General features: G+C 39.6%; 1 protein-coding gene across 5 annotated transcripts in view; it reads right to left on the bottom strand.

Annotated features, from left to right (window-relative positions):
• GABPA (GA binding protein transcription factor subunit alpha) overlaps nt 1-23,052 on the bottom strand; it is a 35,752-nt gene that overhangs the window by 12,190 nt on the left and 510 nt on the right. Inside the window, exons 1-8 of one of the 5 annotated variants that reach the window (XM_070455110.1) lie at nt 22,497-22,787; nt 19,984-20,059; nt 16,152-16,344; nt 14,160-14,262; nt 10,152-10,296; nt 5,833-5,917; nt 3,481-3,726; nt 1,545-1,739 (exon numbers count right to left, since the gene is read on the bottom strand). In XM_070455110.1, the coding sequence (XP_070311211.1) occupies nt 1,545-1,739; nt 3,481-3,726; nt 5,833-5,917; nt 10,152-10,296; nt 14,160-14,236 (748 nt within the window). In that variant the 5' untranslated portion in view covers nt 14,237-14,262; nt 16,152-16,344; nt 19,984-20,059; nt 22,497-22,787. Of the gene's footprint in view, nt 1-1,544; nt 1,740-3,480; nt 3,727-5,832; nt 5,918-10,151; nt 10,297-14,159; nt 14,263-16,151; nt 16,345-19,983; nt 20,060-22,496; nt 22,788-22,949; nt 23,039-23,052 lie in introns of those variants that run through there. The other 4 variants (XM_070455109.1, XM_020892137.2, XM_020892140.2 and 1 more) reach the window with 4 other exon arrangements.

The raw sequence follows: 23,052 nt of genomic DNA, 5'->3' as shown, positions 1-23,052 counted from the left end.
GGAAGCTGGTGGCTCAGGTGGGCAAACTAATACAAATACTTAGAGGAGGAGGTCTATCTGTTCAGTACTGTTTCTCCTTGATAAATCACTGAGGAACAGATAATAAATGCTAGGTTAATAAGGACATGCTTTAGACTTCACTCTACGAGAGGGGCCAAAGAGGTAGACTGTGCCCCAACGAGTCTGTTCTGAGAAGTCAGGCTTGTGCACTATAGAAAGTTGACCAGACATAGCCTTACACATCATCCTACCCATTCCCAGATTCTGAGAATTAGATTTCCAAACCCAGTGGGATTTTCTTGCCAGGCAGAGCAAAGAATCATGGCCAAATAAGCAAGGAATTCCTTAAGATATTCTTGTAGGCCATGGGGCTTTGTTACTTTTGTAAACAAAACAATCCCAAAGCATAGCTCTTCCATAGAAGACCCATTCTATTGCAGGAAGATGGAAAGATACATAAGATTTCCTCACAGCCCCCTGTCCTGGGAAAAGCTTGAGTGAGCTTTAACATTTGAGAAGCCCTAGGAGAGCCAGAGAGAAACAACAAAGTGCTGATCTGGGATAGACAGCAAAAATCATGAACTTGAGAAAAACCAAACTGCAGTCTAAATAAACACTGTCCTTGTTCTATATTCTTGAGAGTTCCTACAAGAAAATGTTTCTGTAAACATGACTCACAAGTTAAAAACCTGAAATATTTCAGAATTTACCTTGCTCATCTAAAAATCTCTATGGAGAAGAAAACCGATGCCAAGGATAAAATTTCAACTAGAATATTCAACTTATTTATCTAATAGGAACTGAAACTAGAAATAAACCTTGTAAATGTAATGAATCTACTAAGCCTTTTCAATACTGTTCCTCCTAATATTTAAGATAACCAACACAGGAGAGAGACTGCCAATAAAACAATGAAGGAAACCCTTACTACTCAGCCAGCATTCTTTGAGCAACATGGAAACACTGTAACCAGTGGCTTCCAATTCAAGATGGTGGGTTGCATACTTAACTCTACTCCTTTCTCCCTTAAAATCCCATTCAATTAAAAGACATTTTAAAAGATTTAATCCCCATAATGAACAGGATGAGAGAGAAGCCATCTGTGAACAAATCATTGTAAATTTCTAAAAGATGAGCATCAATGAAAGAACTGACTGATGAACCAGAAGTCAACAACTAGAATATATGAACACAGCTAACTGCAAGGCACAGAATCTTACTTGGATAGAATAGAACTTGGAGTCTAGTTTAGTCTGCCTGGGTTTGGATCCTGGTTCAGCCACACCCTAGTTCTATAATCTTTTGGGGGCTCTCTCAGCCTCAGATTCCTATCTGAAGAAATAAGAAAAGCAATGATCTCTGGCTTTAGTACAAGATTAAATGAGATGATACATATAAAGTTCTCAGCACATCACAGTCTTACACAGTAAGTGTTAATTATTACTGCTATTAGCAATGAACAATTAAGATGAAAACAAAGTTATAAAGAAATAAAATTAAACTTAAGTTATAATGCAAATAAGATAATAGTTTCAATTTTATACATTTTCGAAGAAGTTCCAGATGACTCCAGAGAATTTCTCCCCGAGGAACTCGCTGAAAAAAATCTTCTTGGCTGAGGCTACAGAGTTCTCTTCCAGAAATATTCAGTGTAGTGAGGTCTATATCAGTCATGCTGAATTCCTTCATTACCCAAACCACCCAATGCAGGACTTGGTCCGTGGACCATTGTATGGGATCTAAAGACAAAAATATTACCACTAGCTTAGCTGAATCTTAGATATTTCATAATTTACAGTTAACTTGTCAACATACACACAAAAACACACAGATAAAATCCAGACAGGTTTTTTTCCCCCCAAGTAAGTGAACTCATTATATAAAATAAAAAGATGCTTACACTCCACTTTCTTCTTAGCTCCTTTTGACTCTTTAATCTAAAATTTGATGTGTTCACTTGTTTCTACATCAGTTAGTTTAGAATTTTATTAAGAAAAAACAAAATGCACAACTGCTCTCCAGTGAGCCAAATGGAAGAATAAAATACATGATTACCTTGTAGGAAATGCCCCCTCACCAAGTTAATATTTAGTTTTTTCCATTTCTGCAATGTTTATTTCTTATAATTCAGTTTTGTGTCTCCAATGGTTATTTTGTATTGAAATCCACCAATGAGACCCTGATGACCAAATTTAGTAGATACTACTCAGCCAGCATTCTTTGACTTTCTCAGCAGCATCAAGACTTTGACCATCTAAAATTCCTTCTCAATTTCAGTGGCACTATATATGCACAGTTCTTATTTTTCTTCTATCTGGTAAGCTATTTCATGTCTCTCCAACTTCCTGTTACTCAACCCTAAATGTTGACAAGGTTCAGCATTGTGTTATCATTCATTTTCTCTCTCTCCACCAGAGATGACACCTACTTTTATGATTTTAATACAAACTCAATGTGACTTTGTCCCAGATAACATCTTTATCTCCAGTCCAAATCTTGTGCCCCTGAAACTACTTTCTGGAGACCCTCAATTGAATATGTACTCTTGAAAATCAAGCACTATCAACACTTTCCCTTGAAAAATCTTTCCAATACCAGACTTTCCTACCTTCCCCACAAAGATATAGAAGGCATGGACTGTCTTTCCTATGCACCACTGAAAGCCCAGCATTTACCATGGTGCCTAGCTCAGGAAATATGAAGATGTAACCAATTCTCATCAATATTATTATTGCCTAGTCATCCAAGCTTGAGAAGTTAGATAAATATTCGACTCTTCCCTCTCTATCCTCATGCAATCTATCAACCAGCTGATCAGTCCTATCACTATTTTGATTCATCTCCTTCTTTCTGCTCCCACAGAAATCACCTGGTCTAGGCTAACCTAAATGTTACCACTTAGACACATGGAAACTACCCACTCCAACTTACATAACATTCCACTGCCACGTCCATTTTCAATTGTCACCCGCATCAATCAAAATCAATTCTACAATGCTACAGAATAATTCCTCACCCACTGTATCTTCTCACTACTCAGCACACTCCCACCTCTCAGCTTTGCAGAAATACTTCCTGTCTGGAATGTCCAGAAGTTTCCTTTGCCTACAATAAACTCTTTCCCAATATTCCCCCAGATCACTATGATCCCTTTGAGATTCTAGTAGTATGTTTCTTCTATACTAGTTATTGACAACTTAAAAACATGTCACCTTTATGGAAACTACTTCTTTTCATTTATTTTTTCTCTCTTTAACTAAATTATGAATGCCCTAAGGGCAGGATTTAAAAAAAAATGTTTACCATTGTATTCCCAGCACCATCATGTATTAACAGTCCAAAAAAACAAAAAAGATCCATAGAAAATCTATCTATTTCCTAAAAGCTCTATATTTAAAATGGATCACTTATTCACCATACTGTCTTCTATGTCAAGCCTAAATATTATTCTACCTAACATAACCATTATGTATTTTTTACCATAGGGTATCCCAAGACGCTCTTGCTCTTTCCTGTAACCTTCCAGTGCAGCCGCCCATCTGGTCACTTGTTCTGACGTTTCATCTGAAATGGCTGTAATGTGTTTTGTCCCATCAAGAGTTATCACTTGAGCTTCCTCAACAAGATGTGCTTCTGCTTCCGCATGGTGAGCATCTGGATCAATAACTACTTCAACCGTTTCCGCAGGTTTAACAATTTCCAGGATATTTAGCTTTGGTTCAATTCCTTAACAATGATTAAAAAAAAAAAAAAAAGTATATCTAAGCGAAAACACAAAATTAACACAGCAAAATTTAGTTTAGTTTATTATATGTTCTCAAATAGTAGAGCAGAACTCCATGTTAAATATTTTTAGCATTATGTCTAGAGAACTTGAAAAGATTTCTACTAAGTGACAAAAACAACAATTCAACAGAAGCCTGGCAGATCATAGAACAGTATTGCATCAGTATTAATTTCCTGATTTTGATAACTGTGGTCATGCAAAAGAATTCTTTGTTTTGAAAAACACACACACTAATGTATTTAGAGACAGAAAAAAAAATTATGTCTGCATCTTACTCTTAACCAAGTCAAAAAAATAATGTGGGGATGAGGAAGAGACAGAATAAAGCAATGTGATAATAAAAGTTAACATTTGGGGAATCTGGGTGAAGGATATCCAGGAATTCTTTTACTACACTTGCAATTTTTCTATAAATCTAAAATAATTTAAGACCACCACCACCACGCATACAGACACACACACCTTACCTACAGAGAAAAAGAACCAGCATGTAATAGGAAATTAAAACTACACTAGGGAGAGTATAAATGAGTAGCTACTCATCTTTAGAAGTTTAAAAAGTCTTTCTAAGCTAATTAAAGTACATATTGTAAAACTAGCCCTTTATGAAATAATCATAGTTACTTATGGTAAAATGACAGTTCTAAGAAACTATCATACAACTTAATGGCTACCGTTTGCTCACTGATTTAGTTACAATCTACATCAAAATTTAATCAAAGTGTACTTGAAAGAAAAAATAAAAATTTCATTATTGTGAAGTTCAAACTCAAAAGCTGTATTACAGAAAAAAATACTGCTTTCACTCATTAGGTGGTATAAACAGAACATTTTTCAAATGTTCATGAGAAAAAAAGATCGCAATTTTTGAAAAAAAATTTTCCTAGAAATTATTTGCTAATCCCCCATCAAATTTCATCAAGTCAACTCTTCTTAAACAGACTTGCACTGAGAGGTCACTAAGCTTTTAAAGATAAAAAACAAAGACTGATTTTTCTTTCCTGTTTCCAACAATAGGAAAATTCTGGGGAAATTAAGGATCATAAGTAGGTAATCACCACTTTCATAATGTGGAAAAAACTCTGATTTGTGAAACATAATTGTAAGCAATATAATGTGTTCCACCTGATTCACTGGAAAAGACTAATACTGGGAAAGACAGAAGGCAAAAAGAGAAGGGGGCAGCAGAGGATGTGCTGGTCACACAGCATCACTAACTCAATGGACATGAATGTGAGCAAACTCCAGGAGACAGTGGAGGACAGAGCAGCCTGGCATGCTGCAGTCCACGGGGCTGCAAAGAGTCAGACATGACTAAGCGGCTGACCAACAACAAGTATGTTCAGAGATTAAAATTAGTCTAAAACTCTGGTTAGAAATCCCAACAAGCCCATTTAAAAAACTAAAATTCGATCTACCAAAAATGGTTTCCACATTTTCTGACTTGTGTATTTGCCCAGATCAGTAAACTCCTGTGGTGGATGCGGCTGGTTGGGTCACCCCACAGCCTGTGCAAATTTCTCTCTGCGTGCTAACCTGCAGAGACTAGATTTCCTTGCAGGAATACAGACGTGACTTAGGTTCTAGGATTACTGGCAAGAGCGTTCTTGGAAATGAGTTAAGAGGGGACAAGCAATCCATCCAGATCACTGAAAAGGGAGCAGAGTTCCAAGTCAACGCTATAGTGATGGCTTTCAGATCTGGCATTTTGCAGATCCCAGCAGAGTAGCAGCTTCCTTGGCAGTTCAGTTCTGCAGTGTGGCTGAGGCATTTTTAGAAAGTCAACTAGCACATGTTCTTCCAGCCCTCCCTGGGATTCTGTTATTTACTATCCTATAATATATCCTTTCCCGATTAAAGTAGGCAGAATGTGTTAGACCATTTGCTTTGTCCTGACAGATAAAATAATGAAACCAAAAGCACAAACATTTAACTATAACATCACATTAACTAACTTAGACAATCATCTAAAACTTGTAAAACTGAGTTCCCATATTAGAAAAACATGAGTTAAATTTTAGATGACAACACTAAAATTAACTTACCTTGGTAAGAAATTACCTGTACACTAAGCTGTACAGTTCCATCTGTCTTTACTCCTTGGTCAAATAAACTTCGTTCAGGATCCAGCTAAACATGGGTGAAAGGATTAAGATTATTTTAGCTCAGTCATCTGGTTTAATATAAGTGGATGTGCCAAACAGGACTCATTACTGAGGTATACTAATTAAATTACAAGAACACATTTAATTATTCAAGTTGTCATATCATTTAATTCTTTGCCAAAACTGAGAAGGATTTCACCACTGTGGTAGCAATTAAGGACAACACAGATAGGACTTGTTTTAAATAGTGATTTTCTTTAGCTCTGGAGTCTAATTTAGAATTTTAAATAATGCCAAAAGGCAACTATTATTTCTGCGAAAGTATTTCTGGTAGAAGATAATGCAAGTTATCTACCATGAATAAGCAAGGGTTTTTTTATTAGCAGGGACAATTTATACAATTTATGTACTTCTTGCCAAATCTCTTCATAACCAAGGATACACATGTAAGATCAGGGTTAATTTAATTTCTGATCATGAAGTTAACAAAGTTAAAGGACTTATAATCATACCACCTGACCTAGCTATGAATATCTTTAGTCATAGTTCTATATCCTTTCAGCATCTTTCAGTATCAGTGCTTTTGAGTGCATTTCACACAAATGGCAAAAAGAACTTCTGACTTCTGGACATTTTATCAAGTTTAAAAACATGTTTCTGTTAAATTATTTTGAATAAGGTATATTTCTGTGTATACATACAGCGGGAGATACCAAGTCCTCCCACTCTTATTTCTAGAATTCAGCCAATATGGGAATCATGGTACAAATGTATTTTCTAAAATGAGAAATGCCATACACATAAAATCTAAAATCTTAAGTGGCTGCATCTAACTTAAATAGAGATAAGGCAACTGTGTAACCCTGCAGACAGACAGGTCAAACAGGGCAGCTTCACTCCTTGATACAACAGACTCCGTATGGCATTTTGCTAAAAATTCTCCTAACACCGAGATTTCTGCCCTCTCTAGTAGACGCTGGTAATGGCATTATCTACTAGAAGCTAAAGCCTGTGCAGCTCTGAAACAGGGCCCTCAGGTACTGAGCACGCTAGCTCATTCAGTAAGAGCTGGCTCAAGGACAGAACTCAAGCATGGTATTTTGATCTTGGGTCATATTCCTTAGAGAAGCGCAACGCAATTGCCATTCATCAGCTTTAAAGTCAGCACTCATCTGAAAATATAAAAGCATCTGCATTTGTATTACACAAGTGGCAAGCCTTCTGACTCCAGCTATATATTTGTTTTAAATGACATGGAAAACAGAAGTTGCTATCCTCATATTCTTTTTGAAGAGAGGGAGGGAGACAGGAAGAAATGAAAAATGCCCTAGATTCAAAGCTAGTTCTGAATTCTATAATACTATAAATTATGCATATTCCCATTTATTCAACCAATATTCATTTATTTATTGGTGGTAAGGAAAGTTTGCTTTATTTGGGATGCTGGCAATTGGCGGGGAGCAGAGTCCTATCCAAAGGCCGACTCCCCTCCACTGACAATCAGTAGGCAAGAGCATTTACAGATGGAAGGAGGGCTATGTGCAGAAACAGTACAGTCAGCTCTGACAGTCATCTTGAATTGGTCATTGGTGGTGTGACCAGTGTCATCTTGGTTATTTTAAGTACAGTTATCTTAGTTCCAGGTCAGTCTGTTCCCATTTTCTTAAAGCCAGTTCTTGGAATTGTGGCAGCTTATGTTATGGCTACAGTCTGGTCATCAGTCTGGTCATCATACAGTTAAACTTCTTCCACCTGGTGGGGGTTTTAGTATCTGTAAGACAGCTCACAGGATATGATAGCCCTTGAGAAAGAACTAAAGGTCCCTGACTTTGCTTAATGACTAAATTATTTTTGTTATTATTTTTATTTTCCTTGGTTTCTGCATTTTCTCCTTCTCTGATTAAACTTATTCTTTGGCTAAAGTTTTTTTCCAGACAAAAGGCAGGCTGAGGACATGGGAGGCAAGGCCTGGTGCACTGTTATTCAGGCGCTCAGCCCTGTCCAACTCTTTGTTACCCCGTGGATTGCAGCACGCCAGGGTTCCTGGTCCTTCACGATCTCCCAGAGTTTGCTCAAACTCATGTCCATTGAGCTGATGATGCCATCCAATCATCATCCTCTGTCACCCTCTTCTTTTCCTGCCTTCAATCCTTCCCAGCATCAAGGTATTTCCAGTGAATCAGCTCTTTGCATCAGGTGGCCAAAGTATTAAGAGCTTTAGCTTCAGTGTCAATCCTTCCAATGAATATTCAGGGTTGGTTTCCTTTAGGATTGACTGGTTTGATTTTCTTGCATTCCAGGGGATTCTCAAGAATCTTCTCCAGCATAATTCCCTGGGGTCCCAGTGGTTAGGATTTAGCTCTGTCACTGCTATGGTCCAGGTTTGATCCCTTCAACCAATATTTATTGAGATCCTATGATAGGTTGGCTACTTTGCAGGTGATACTTTCATTTTAGTTAGGTCAGATATTGTTAAGAGCAGCAACAAATGTCAGAGCTAAAAGACAACTAGAAAGACATTGAGTCCAAATTCCCCTTAATTTTACACATAAGAAAAAACAAGGTAAGTCCAGTGACACTGAATTATGCAAGGAAAGCTTTCCTAAAAAGTCAGCCTTGAACAAGTGAAGAGAGTTCTACAGTTACATAGGCCTCAGTTCAAATTCCAAGGCACCCCAATACACTGGGCAAATTATTTAATTTCTTTTAAATCACAATTGCTACATCTGCAGATTATGATTTAAAATATGCCAACTTCAAAGACTGCTGTGAAGAATGAGATAATTTAGAAATATCTTGCAAATATTTTTTCATTCAATCTAAACTGCCCATATAACTCTAGTTCACCAATTTATTTTTTGGCGGCACCTCACAGCATGCAGAACTTCCCCGACCAGGGATCAAACCCTCGTCCCCTACAGTGGAAGTGTGGAGTCTTATCCACTGGACCACCAGGGAAGCCCAGGTTCAGTTATTTTTAATGACTTCCTTGAATTCTAATCAACAGAATCTATTTATCTGATTTCCTATTTTTGGATCATTTGAGACATTTTTAGTTTCTGCACAACTATGCAATGTATGCCTTTGCTCACTGAGGGGAGCACTTAAGAAAATCCCTTGAGGAAAGCTGCTAAATATGTCACATTCAACATTAAGACACTAAATACTGAGTTACCTTCCAAAAAGATTATGTTAATTCATCCCTATGAATTATGTTATGAATTATGTTAATTCATAGCCGAGAGAACAAAAACCTTAAATCACAATATTATTAGACTTACATATATTCTCTTTATAAGATCAACTTCCCTCCTCCCCTAGTATTCATTAAACTTAACCAGGAAAAAAAAGTATAGTTAGATGGCAACTAAAATTCACAAATTTCATTAAAACATTTCAACTTATTCTACATCAGTATCTTATTTAAAAATAGAGGAGACATGATTTGAATTTTTAAAAAACTGAGGCAGAAGTTCTGATTTGTGGAATAACTACATTACAAGGCAGAGGGGGGAGGAGTGAAGAATAAACCAAACCAAACACTCGAAAAGATGACATGATATACATAAGATAGCATTAAAAAAACAGAATAAATCCCTAGTACTTATTCATATGTTCAAGAAAGGTCCGAAGGAGCTATTTGAGCAACCCTATACAGGCAACTACTTTTTATACATAAAAATACTCCCTTTCTTGCAAGAATACCATAAAACATGACTATAGATATGCTGCAAACACAATATATTATTAGTATATTACCACAGGTAAACTCCTATTGCAACAATCTCCAAGAAATATACATATAGTGGTATTTAAATGTTTATCCAAAATTTACTGCTGGAGCAAACAAAGATGGAAGTGAATATAAAATCATTTGGTTAAAAATCTAAAAGAGGAGGAAACTGATGTACAAACAAGTTAAAAGTTAGTAAGAAACAGGACGTGAGGGCACAGTTCTTCAACTTTCAAGGTCAATGTGCTTCTCACTACGTTTAGGATTTCAACTTCTCATTTTGCATTTGTCCAGGTGAAAAAGCAAAGTTTGATTTATTAATCTTTTAAAAATAATTCTAAGTGGAACAAATGTTCCTGAAAGAACTCTATTTCTAAATGCTTACATTTTATACAAATATAGGTCAAATGGAGATAAAGGGGAGATAAAGGCTATAGTTAGAAAAGGCCAACAATAACAACAAAGCCATTTCTAATGCAGACATAAATGCTGAAATACAAATCTCAAAAAAGAAAAAACACAATACCTGGATATCCTGCAGGCAAATTTCGTGAGCATCCAGAGAACACTGCAGTCTTGGTTCTAGTAGTTTCTTTAAATTGCCTATTGGCTCATTGATGTCTATGGCCTGGCTTACACATTCAGCTGGAGTGTAGGTCTGTTCTACAATGCTGAAGAATATAATGTCAAAGGACCCAAAGTTAGAGAATGTAGTGGTTAACAATTACCTTCTTACCCTGGATATTAACCCAACAATATGTTCAAAACAAAATTCAATTGCAAAACACATTTCTGGTTGAAACTCATTTCTGCACAGACACCTTTCATAGTGGTAGCCTCATCATCAACCAGTGTTGCCAAACTTAATAACAAATCACATTACACAAAGAAATGCAAGCTTGAAATTTAAGGCACCTTTGCAAATATACCACATCATACACACATACACACACACGCACCTTTGCAAATATACCACATCTCTCACACACACACACACACACACACACACGCGCGCGCGCGCACATATGGACGTGTGTGTATATGCATACTAGTATTGCTTACACTACAATATTTAAGGGGAAATGTCTGCATTTATATTTCCAAGTTATTTTGAAGAATTTTAGGAAGGAAATATAAAAAAGGAATTCCTTCAGAAAGGAATATAAAAAGTCTCCTCAAAATTTGTATGCTGTCTCTATTTCCCCAAATCAATACAATAATACAAGTTATAAGACATGAAAATACAGGTTATATAAGATATTTTCCATTTAATCTAATCTGAAAACTACTGGTTATCATCAGTCTAGATTCACCTTAAAAAATTATATTCTTCCTTTAAAACTCTCCACGTGCTCTTTTGCATTTTTATTTCATATTCTAAGTTCTAAAAAACCCCATAAGTTCTACAAGAGTAAAATCTTTGGTAATTCCAAGTATCTTTTGTGAATCCTTACTTGAGGCCAAATGGAAAGTAGACACCAATAAGTATTTGCTGAATTGGTAAATCTCCAATTCAATCAAGTTTCATATGCTTAATTTAAATATGGTTTAAATCTCACAGTAGTCAAAAACAGTGTGTACTTAAAAATGTCGTTACATTTTCACATAAATTCCAAGTAAAATTCAATAAATACATGACATTCAGTGAATATATGTAGCCTAAATTCCTAAAACTTAAAATTTATAAGAGACCACTCATGACTGAAAAAAAAATTTATTTTAAAATAATAAACATTTTATTATTATTACTGTTTGTTAAGGCAAATTAATTGGGTCTTGTGGCTATGTAAATATTTTTACAAATTCTTCAGCTATAGCAGAGTGGGCTATATGTTTCTTTTTTTTTTAACAATACTCTTTACAAGAGTCAGATGTCACTTTTTATTTTTAAGGACCCATTTTACATAAGCTCAACATTTAAAACATTTTTAAATATTCTGTTGCCATCATTTAAACCTTGGGAGATCCATATTAAAAAATCTGATTACCAATTTCCCTTGAGAAAATGTAGATGATCTCACATCACTGGACCTACATTCCTGCATAGCACTCTGCTACAACTAGACAGCTGTAACCGCCCACTTCACATAGCTACTCCCCAGGTCAACAGTAACTAAATCACAGTAACTACCAACCTCTTACATGAGACATCAACGAAGGTTTTCTCTACCAAGTCAAACAGTAAAAACTTTACATTCTGTGGATCACTTATACATATATGTGTGTACAAAAACATAAATATATTCATGTCAGGCTTCAAGACAGCTCAAATGATCCTCATCTTCTAATATTTACAGCTTTTTACAGTTCCCTCCCAAACTGTCCCAAGGCTGGACTATGTGACCAAATGACTAAGGCAGAGTGATACAAGTACTGCTTCTAAGATTAGCTTGTTTAAAAAGACGCCATGGCGAATGCTCCCTCGGACCATGTGCTCTAGGGAAAGGCAGCCGCCTGTGGTGAGCAGCCCTACACAGAAGCCCACGTGCTGAGGAAGTGAGTGGTCCTGTCACCAGTCTTATGAGTGATTTTAGAAACAGATATGCTAGCCTCAGCCAACTCTTCAGAGGACTGTAGCCCAGACAGACAGCCTAACTGCAAGCTCTTGAGAGTCTCTAAGCCAGAACCAAGCAGCTAACTGACTGCATGAGAGGCTCCTGACTCAGAAACTATGCAAGAGTAACTGTTGGATGTTTTAAGCTGCAAAGTTTTGGAGTAACGTGCTACATACATAAGTGTATGTATATATGTATATACACACATACATATGTATATATATGAAAATAAGAGAGGCAAGTAGCCTATTGTTTCTTCTGCTGGAGAAAATAGCATAATCAAACATACAGAAAAGCTCCATTCAAAACTTAATGTCTCCTGTGCAGTCATGCCAAGGTATTTTAGACCTTTGTGGCCAAGAAAATGTTTCCATGCCAAGGCATGGTGGGAGAGCACAGGGCGGGGGACACTAAAAGAAAGTTTGTATTTTGAGCTAGAGCAAAACATCTGCCTGAGCAGAAGAGGTGGCCTGAGTAACCATGGCTTCATGAGTAATCATGGCCTCAGGGCAGAAGAGTGGCTAATTAACTGGCACACAATCTCAATTACGCAAGACAAAAAAGTTGCAAAAGATCTATTGCACAACATTGTGCCTACAGCTGACAGTACTGTATGGTACACTTAAAAATTTACTGAGGGTAGATACTGTGTTAAATGTTCTTACCACAGTAAAATACAATTTTTAAACAATTTCAGGTCTTTCATCTCTGCTGCACGCTCAACATTCAGCAAGCTACTCAACCTTAGTAATCTGTCCATTCCCACTGGAGTTCTTCTAAACCTCTGTTCGAAGTTTTCTACCACTCTTCAGCCTCTCTTACTTTCTGTACATTATCTCAGCTCCTGCTTTCCAGAGTAAACTAGGACCATTAGTCATTACCTTCCCTGTCCTTCTTGACTCCCCAATCTCTCTTTTCACTCACATCCTCTCCTTGGATCCTGAACTCATTACCACTGCCCGCCTTCCTTAATGGAGTAAGCAGTATTCTATTACTATTCCAAAAACTAACACCTTTCACTTCTCTATATGCTTAGCACAATGATGGCTCATGACCAACCTAGACAGCATATTAAAAAACAGAGACATTACTTTGCCGACAAAGGCTCGTCTAGTCAAAGCTATGATTTTTCCAGTAGTCAGGAATGCATGTGAAAGCTGAGTGCTGAAGAGCTGATGGTTTTGAACTGTAGTGCTGGTGAAGACTCTTCAGAGTCTTGCAGTCCAAGGACTGCAAGGAGAGCAAACCAGTCAATCCTAAAGGATATCAGTCCTGAATATTCATTGGAAGGACTGATGCTGAAGCTGAAGCTCCAATACTTTGGCCACCTCATGCGAAGAGCCGACTCACTGAAAGACCCTGATGCTGGCAAAGAATGAAGATGGGAGGAGAAGGGGACAACAGAGGACGAGATGGTTGGGTGGCATCACTGACTCGATGGACATGAGTCTGAGCAAGCTCTGGGAGCTGGTGATGGACAGGGAGCCTGGCGTGCTGCAGTCCATGAAGTTGCAAAGACTCGGACCCGACTGAGTGGCTGACTGACTGATGATGGCTCATACAGCTTGTGTGTTTCTTCAAATATAAGGCAGTCTCTACCACGGCAGGTTAGAGTCTCATTTATTGATGTACTCCTGATAGCCACTATTTGCTGAACTAGTTCAGGCTGTGACTTAAACTCTTACTGAAATAAAAGAAATCAGCACTGACAAAAAGAAAAAGAATCCAACAGTGCCTGAAGGGTAGAAACCACCACAATCAATGGCTTGACCATTATTAGCTATGCTTACTACCATCTTTAGTTTAAAACTCTCTTTTCCTCCCAGCTACAAAGCCATTAAGTCAGAGGAAAAAGGCAATATGTTATCCCTCAAATGCTGAGGTCAGCTGGGGGGGGGGGTCCCCAAAGAGCCTGGCGAGATTCTTATTTTTACCTAGGCCTGCTGATAACAAAAAGCAGCGAATTAAAAATCACCCACCTCTCCTCGGTGCACTCCGCCTTCTCTGTTCCATCGATCTCGATTTCTATCAGCTCCTCCGCTTCTCTTTTAGTCATGGCTGGAGGGTTTCAAAAGCTCAGCCCTGCAAGAGTTAAATTTTAAGACATTCTGAAATGCATAAGCAGACACGTTACACCAGAAGTAAAGACCCAATTCAAATAAAACCCGACGGTAAGCAGAAGAGGAGGAAGCAATCTTCACATAGAAAATCCACAAGCAATATTCATAAACCAGCTTTTGTTTAAATGGCGTTTACCAGTCTGAGATGACATCAGTTATCATTCCCTTGGATTTACTGGGATGTTTTTGACCCTAGTCTCAGTCAACAAATTAATTAAGATTACTTCAAAATCAAATGAAAAGCATGCCGACTGTACTACAGCAGTTCAGTCTTAATAACAGATTTAAACCTGCACCTTAAAAATCAACATGGGAATTCCCACTGGTTAGGACTCTGCACTTCCACTGCAGGGGGCATAAGTTTGATCCCTGGTGAGGGAACTAAGATAATCGCATGCCAGGCAGCATGGCGGGGGTGAGGGGGATCAACATGGAGCTGAAAAGTTTACAGCTGTCCAGCTAAAAAGCTGTACTTTAATAGCAGAGTTTACAGTAAACCACTACTGACAGAAAGCTAAATTAAAAATTAACCCAAGCTATGATTTATGTTACAAATTACATACCTTATACATGCCAGTACAATATTCTCAAAAGGCAAAATAAAGTAACAAAATCATAGATATGTGAATTACTGCCCTGATTACACACTAGAATTCTTTATGATTATTTTTCAGATGTGGTTTTATACCTTTTAATCAAACTATTACATTCTTTAATTCTCGCATGTAAAATTTTTACTTACTACATTAAACTTCCATTGATTTTTGTACCATTGATACATTATGTGCCATTTTGTACCATGTGCACTACCAATACTGAAACATTATAATTTGAAAAATGCTAAGTAATGCATAAAATAGCTGCATATGTTGGCAATCCTTTATGTCCATTTCCAAGGTGTTAATGCTGTAAGTTACAGGTTGTTACAACCTCACTTTGCATGTGTGCTCAGTCAGTCAGTTGCGTCTGACTATTAGAGACCTTATGGACTGTGGCCGCCAGGCTCCTCTGTCCATGGAATTTTCCAGGCAAAAATACTGGAGTGGGTTGCCATTTCCTACTCCAGGGGATCTTCCCCATCCAGGGATCGAAGCTGTGTCTCCTTCATTGGTAAGTGAATTCTTAAAGGAATAAAGCATGTCTTTGGATTCCACATATACCCTCAGTTCAGAGTACACTTTTCTAAGTTTACTATTAGATGTAAAAAAAGCAGTTTTATGTGCCTTTAACTCTTTGACTTACAAGGAATGGACCTCTAAATTTGGTACTTTAAAATCTGAAAAGGAGTTCATGCTTCCCCTTTGAAGATCTGACAAAATGAAGAAATGGTAAATATTCATTCCTCTTAATGATAACCATTATTTACAGAGCATCAGGTACCACATTCAAATGCTTTGCACATAACTTTACTTTGAGCCCACCCTTATATGAAAACTATTCAGGTTAGTGAGACTAGGCTGCCTGGGGCTCCACACTGTCATACTAGAGGTCCATCACCGCAAGCACACGCTTTACCAGTTTGCTCAAAGGCGGGTCTATTCTGCAGACACCAGCCCAAGAGCCACAGGACGCCTCACCCGGAACACTGCAGCAGCCTCTTTCTGGCAGGCTTCCCCCCGTGTCGGTGCCCGCGCTCCCTCACAGTCTGTTCTCAATGGATACAACAGCCGGCGAGATCACCTTCACAAATGAAGTTACATCACAGCACTCCTCGGACTGACAGCAGCCCTGGGAAAGTCCCGGGCCACTTCACAGGGCTCCTCATCCTCCTGCCATCACTGCTCCGACCCCCTCGCCCACACTGGCCTCCTTCTTTGCTCGTGCACCTTCCTTCTTGCCCACAGCACTCACCTTCTAACACACTAGTATCTATTGTCTTTCTTTCTCTGCTGGATCGCTGTCAAGTTGCAAGAACCAAAACTGCCCAAAAAGAACTCCAGGAACTTAGATTGGTTTGCCTGGACTAGGGACTTCCCTTAGCTTCTGGAAGTGGGAGGAGCTTTCCCAGGTCTCAACTTCCCAAGGCATGGTAACCACCCAGAACCTGTAATTAAAGCAAATCATATGGCCAAGGGGAATTAAGTTTACTAATAGTGCATGCGTGCTCAGTCATGTCCGACTTTGCGACCCCACAAACTGTAGCCCGCCAGGCTCCTCTGCCCATTGGTATCTCCCAGGAATACTGGAGTGGGTTGCTGTTTCTTCCTCCAGGGATCTTCTAACCCAGGGATTGAACCCACATCTCTTGCATGTCCTGCATTTGCAGACAAGATTCTTCAGTACTGCACTTCCTGGGACATTTACTAATCAGCTGACCTTAAAATACAGAGATTATCCTGGATTATCCAGGTGAGTCCAGTGAAATCATAAGAATCATTAAAAGAGGAAGAATCTAAAGAGATCCAGAGAGATTCAAAGTGAGGACTCAACTGGCTGGCTGTGATTGGCTTTGAAGATGGGAAAAAAAAAAAAAAGAGCCAGAATCCAATGAAGACAGGCAGCTTCTAAAACTTGGAAAAAGAAAGGAGACAGATCCTCCCTTAGAGCCTCCAGAAGAAATACAACTCTGCCAACACCTGATTTTATCCCAGAATGACCCATTTCAGACTTCTGACTTCAGGAACATATGATAATAAATTGGTGTTTTCAAGCCACTAAGTTTGTAGTAATTTGTTACTGTAGTTTCAGGAAACTAATAAGTCTTCTTTTCCACTTTAGAAAGGTTGTAACTCTCCTCAGGTCCAAAAATATCCAACTGGTTGGGGCTGGTTTTCTGATAACTTAGTCTCTAAATTCTGGCATCCGAACCTGGACTTTCTGGTACAAAAAACGATCTGATTTCTCCCTCATTATAAAGGCTCCTCTCACAGCTCCCCTATAACAAGAAAGAATAATAATGAGAGGATGGGGCTCCCCACTGGGACAGACACATATCATGCACATCCAGCAGAATGCCTAGGCCCCAGCAGGTTTTGTTTGGGATGACAGAAGAATGAAGGGCTTTTGTCTTCCTTTCTTGCTGACCAAAGCCTACTCAGTCTTTCCTTTCTTCATAAAGCCCATTTCTTAATTGATACTACGTGTTAAAACTGTGGAATTCAACATGAGCACTAAAGCAAAGCACTGGTGGCAGTAACCCAGTAGGGACCAGCGTTGTAGAACAGTGTAAGCTCACCGGGGAAGGCGTGTCTGTTCACAGATGTACACAAAGAACTTTGAACAGTGCCTCTCCTTTTGCAAGCTCTGTTTTAAAATGTGTTTAATAAGTGAATGTTAGAAAAACCAAAGGGGCTTCCCTGGTGGCTCAGCTGGTAAAGAATCTACCTGCAGTGCTGGAGACCTGGGTTCGATCCCTGGGTTGGGAAGATCCCCTGGAGAAGGGAAGAGCTACCCACTCCAGTATTCTAGCCTGGAGAATTCCATGGACTGTAGAGTCCACGGGATTGCAAACAAAGAGTCGGACACAACTGAGCAACTTTCACTTATGAGCAGATCCTTGGGGCTCCTGTATTTCAAATAGTTGTCATTTTTGGACTTCCCTGATATCTCAGTTGGTAAAGAATCCACCTGCAATGCAGGAGACCCTGGTTCGATTCCTGTGTTGGGAAGATCTGCTGGAGAAGGGATAGGCTACCCACTCCAGTATTCTTGGGCTTCCCTTGTGGCTCAGCTGGTAAAGAATCTGCCTGCAATGCGGAAGACTGGGTTCAATCCCTGGGTTGGGAAGATCCAGGGATCCAAATTGCCAACATCCATTGGATCATAGAAAAAGCAAGAGAATTCCAGAAAAACACCCACTTCTGCTTTATTGATTATGCCAAAGCCTTTGACTGTGTAGATCACAATGAACTGTGGAAAATTCTTAAAGAGATCGGAATACCAGACCTTATCTGGCCCCTGAGAAATCTGTATGAAAGTCAAAAAGCAAATTACAACTGGACATGGAACAACAGACTGGTTCCAAATAGGGAAAGGAGTACATCAAGGCCGTATATTGTCACCCTGCTTATTTAACTTATATGCAGAGTACATCATGCAAAATGCTGGGCTGGGTGAGGCACAAGCTGGAATCAAGACTGCCGGGAGAAGTATCAATAACCTCAAATACACAGATGACACCACTCTTATGGCAGAAAGTGAAGAGGAACTAAAAAAGCCTCTTAATGAAAGTTAAACAAGAGAGTGAAAAAGCTGGCTTAAAACTCAACATTAAAAAAACAAAGATTATGGCATCTGGTCCATCACTTCAAGTCAAACAGATGGGGAAACAATGGAAACAGTGACAAACTTTATTTTCTTGGGCTCCAAAATCACTGCAGGTTGTTAAAAGATGCTTGCTCCTTGGAAGAAAAGCTATGACCAACCTAGACAGCATATTAAAAAGCAAAGACATTACTTTTCTAACAAAGGTCCATCTAGTCAAAGCTATGGTTTTTCCAGTGTCATGTGAGAGTTGGACTATAAAGAAAGCTGAGTGCCAAAGAATTGATGCTTTTGAACTGTGGTGGTGGAGAAGACTCTTGAGAATCCCTTGGACTGCAAGGTGATCAAACCAGTCAGTCCTAAAGAAAATCAGTCCTGAATATTCATTGGAAGGACTGATGCTGAAGCTGAAGCTCTAATCCTTTGGACACCTTATGCAAAGAGCCTACTCACTGGAAAAGACCCTGAGGCAAGAGGAGAAGGGAACAACAGAGGACAAGATGGTTGGATGTCATCACCAACTCGATGGATATTAGTTTGACCAAGCTCCGGGAGTTGGTGATGGACAGGGAAGCCTGGGGTGCTGCAGTCCATGAGGTCGCAGTGACTCGGACACAACTAAGTGACTGAAGAGACTGATAAGAACCATTTCACACCGTATAATTGATTTCAGAAATCTAGATGGCTTAAATGTGAAAGGTAAAACTATAAAACAATAGAACAAAGTGGTGGAATTTTTTTTGTGGTCTAAGGATAGAAAAGCATTCATTTCTTAAAATTCCAAAAACATATATCATAAGGAAAAAAAACCTGATAATTTCATTACATAAAAGTTAAGATCTATGTTCAACAGACAAGATATAATCTAGAAAGAGACACTTCCAATATCCATACGTGATAAGGAAATAATAACTGGAATACACAGTGAACTCCTGCAAGTTGGTAACAATCCCTCAAAAGTCAGGACAAATCAGAAAAGCTGGCAAAGAAGGAAACTCACCTCAAGGGAAACCAAAATGGCTAAGGACGTGAGGAGATGCTCACGTTCAAGCTATTCACCTTATTCTGTGTGTGTGCGGCAAAGATCAGAATGCTGAATACTGAAAAGAGCAGTAGGGACTTGGGAGCACAGGTATCCTGCCTTTGGTGATGGAGGACAGACAGGACTGACTACTATGGAGAAACATCTAGCAGCACTTGCTCAAATGAAGTGATTATACCTATGACCCAGCAATCTTGCCCTTAGATAAGCATTCCAGAGACATTCTCACAGTGGTTGATAATAATATGTTAAGTGTAGCTTTCCTGGAGACAGCTGAAACCTGGAGCCAATACAGGAACCCGTGATAAGACAGTACTGCAGATACAAGAAGATGTGAAAGCAGCAGGCACTATGGAACTTTAGTAACAGAAACAAGGAGATAATGAACACACAAAGCATAAAAACTGTACATAAAAAAAGAAACGGATTAAGGCTTACGCTGCTGATAAGTCTCTTCAGTCGTGACCGACTCTGTGCGACCCCATAGACGGCAGCCCACCTGGCTCCCCCGTCCCTATAGCAGGACAAAATTTAAAAGGGTCATTTATGTTTTATTTTTCAGGGTCCACGAGCAAGTCCACTCCCATTTCCATAACCAACTTTTAAAACGAGTGAATTTTCTAAGGACTTCAGAAAAAAAGAAAGAATTTTAGGAATTTCCCTGATGGTCCAGTGATTAAAGTTCCATGCTTCCAATGCAGGGGGCACGGCTTCCATCCCTGGTCCGAGAACTAACATCCCACAGGTCATGCAGCATGGTCAATAAAATTCAAATAAACAATTAAAACAAACAAAAAAGAAAGCACTGTAAGCAGATAGGGTAGGAGGTCCCCAGGAAAGAAGAATCAGGCATGGCTTTTGACAAATAGAAGCCATTTTTTTCCTAAGCCATTTTGAGATCTAAGCCTAACCACAATGCTTACCCTTGAATAGATCTCAGTAATAATGCTCTTAAGGAATAACAATAGCAGATTATAAATCAGTATAAAAACTCCAGGTTCTGTTTCCATGGTAAAGATTAGCCTGAAGCACTTTCTTGAGCTGCTCTGCAGAATTTAAACCCTCCTATAGTGCTTAACCACTAGATCAACTATAACTTAAAGGATGATGATATTGACCTTTTCTGACCTTGGTGACTTCAATCAACTAAAGCTTGGATGCTGTCAACCTCTGCCCCAATTCTATCTTGAACTCTCCTCTTCAAGTTCCTTCATGAATATGCATATATCCTTAGCTTAAGACTTTTCCCAATAATGCTGCTTTGGGAAAGATCCCCGGTGTTCTTTTTGCTCTAAGTAATAAATCTTTTCTTCTCCTGCTCTTTGGCTTGGTTGTCTTTAGTCTCACACACAAAAAGATGAATCCAGTTTTCTGTAACTACCAGAGACTGAGAAATGGCCCTAAGGGCTTTGATCAACAGGGATACTTGGCACACCTCTTGACAGAAGCACTAAAACAGAGTTGTTAAAAGAAATTTAGACGGTGATCTTTCAAAAAAGTTAGAGATCAGTCACTAAAAGGTGCCCCGGGGGGCGGGGGGGGGGGCGCGCGGCGGCAGCAATGAATCCAATACACCAATACACTTTTGGAAAACACTGTGTTACTTAAGTCTCTGAATTGATCTTTCTCAATTCTCTAAATTTAGCGTAAAGAAGCAATGGAGACATTTGGCAAGCTGTCCAAATCTTTGCTGTCATTGCTTGAGTGGATCTTAGTTCTTCTCCTGGAGCCAACTGCCCAGGATTCTATGTCAATACTTAAGAAAATGGAGAAGACAGTATTACATGGAGACTTTCCACATAGGAAAATGTCCCTTGACACTGGTTTTTCCTTGATTAAATCGAACCTGCATTCAGAACACTTCACAAAACGAATACAAATTTATATTTAACTAAAAATTCCAGGAAAGGCTAGTATTCTTTAAGATACAGTTATATTCACCACTATCTTTAAAAGTCACAAATAAATTTGAGGATTATTTTCTCCATTGGAGCACATTATTAGTTTACAGAGTTTAGGATGATTTTTCATAGTGAAGGACAATAAGTAAATGAAGGATAAATAAATGTAAGTGTAATCTGGGAGTTTTTCTCAAGTTAAAAAATACTGTTAAATATTCTGAGAAAAAAGACATTTTTGTTTTTTAACGATAAAAGTCAATAGCTAAGAAAAAGTAAAACACAGACACCTGTGTGTATACATGTGGAGAGAAAGCAAGTGTGGAGAAAGTGTGGCAAACTTGGCGATTCTGGGGGTGAAGGTGTACCTTGCACAATTTCACTGTAAAATTATTTGAATTTTCCTCTAGGCGAAGTTTTATAAATAAAAGTTGGAGGGAGATTAAAGTCAACAGTTTTAATTGACTGTTCAGCCTCCACATAATCCTCCATTAAACACCCAGCTCATTATTTAGATTCTTATTTTAAGACGATTCACGCCTCATGTCATTGCCCCTGTAAACGCAATCCAGGTAAAGCTGACGTTAAGTCCACCTCGCGTCAGAATTTGTCTGAAAATAAGTAAGGCTGGAAAGCTTGGATCAAATCCTAAAAGAGAGAACTTATTATTCCCTCCCGTTTCGAACTAGTTGACCCAGTTTCTTTTGACATTAAGACAATACAATACCGAAGAACATTATCCCTGCCCAGTTCTTTGCTTAAATGGACCCTTCTAAACCTTTGCTACCTCCAAGGCTGAGAACTACAGCGACTATTTCTAAATCACTAATCTCCAGCAGTGCAACATTAGGCGTGGTCCTCCCTGCCGTTAACCTAATCAAACTGGGATTCCTAAATACAAAGACGTTGTTGGCTTATCTTCCAGCCTGCAAAAACAAACTTAAAAAGCTGACAAGCTACACTAACCCATCGTTTTCTCCTTGTCTCACTTCCTCGTTTCTAAAAGAAACCCAAAGGACACCACAAACATTAAACAGATGGCTTTAACGCAACTCTAAGACAATTCTAGAAAGACCACTGGAAGCGAAGGGAGAGCGCATCGCTGAGTTGGCAAGAAGATCGATATGGCATCGTCCTGTAAAATCCCAGGGGCGTCGGGATCAGGTCCCGACCGCGGCGGCGGCGACGGCGGCGGAGAGCCGAGCAGGGGCAGAGGGCGGGGAGGGGGCGGCGAGAGGTGACAGGAACTACCCGGGCCCCGGGGGCGCGCGGCCTCGCGGAGCCCCGCGCCGCGCGCCCCCCGCCCCTCTCCGCGTAGCGTCCCCCGCCCCTCCCCACCCGGCTCCCTCAAGTCTCCACGAACGGAAATGGGAGTCACAGCGCCGGGGACCAGCGGAAACAAAACACAGAGGCGGCCGCGGGGGGGCCGCGGTGGGGGAGAAGGCCCCGGAACGCAGGCGGCCCGCGCGGGCCCGCGCTCGCTTCCTCCCCCGCGGCCGCACTCACCCGCTCCGGATTCGGCCCCGTCGCCCCCGCCCGCGCTCCAGAGCCGGCTGAGAAGCGCAGCGGCGCGGGCTCCACGTGCAGCGTCTCTCCCGGTAAGACCCGC

This window comes from Odocoileus virginianus, chromosome 25 (genome assembly GCF_023699985.2).
Source record: "Odocoileus virginianus isolate 20LAN1187 ecotype Illinois chromosome 25, Ovbor_1.2, whole genome shotgun sequence".
In the NCBI taxonomy this organism is placed as follows: domain Eukaryota; kingdom Metazoa; phylum Chordata; class Mammalia; order Artiodactyla; family Cervidae; genus Odocoileus; species Odocoileus virginianus.
Note: the sequence above shows the minus strand (reverse complement) of the source record. Positions and strands in the feature narration are given on the sequence as shown.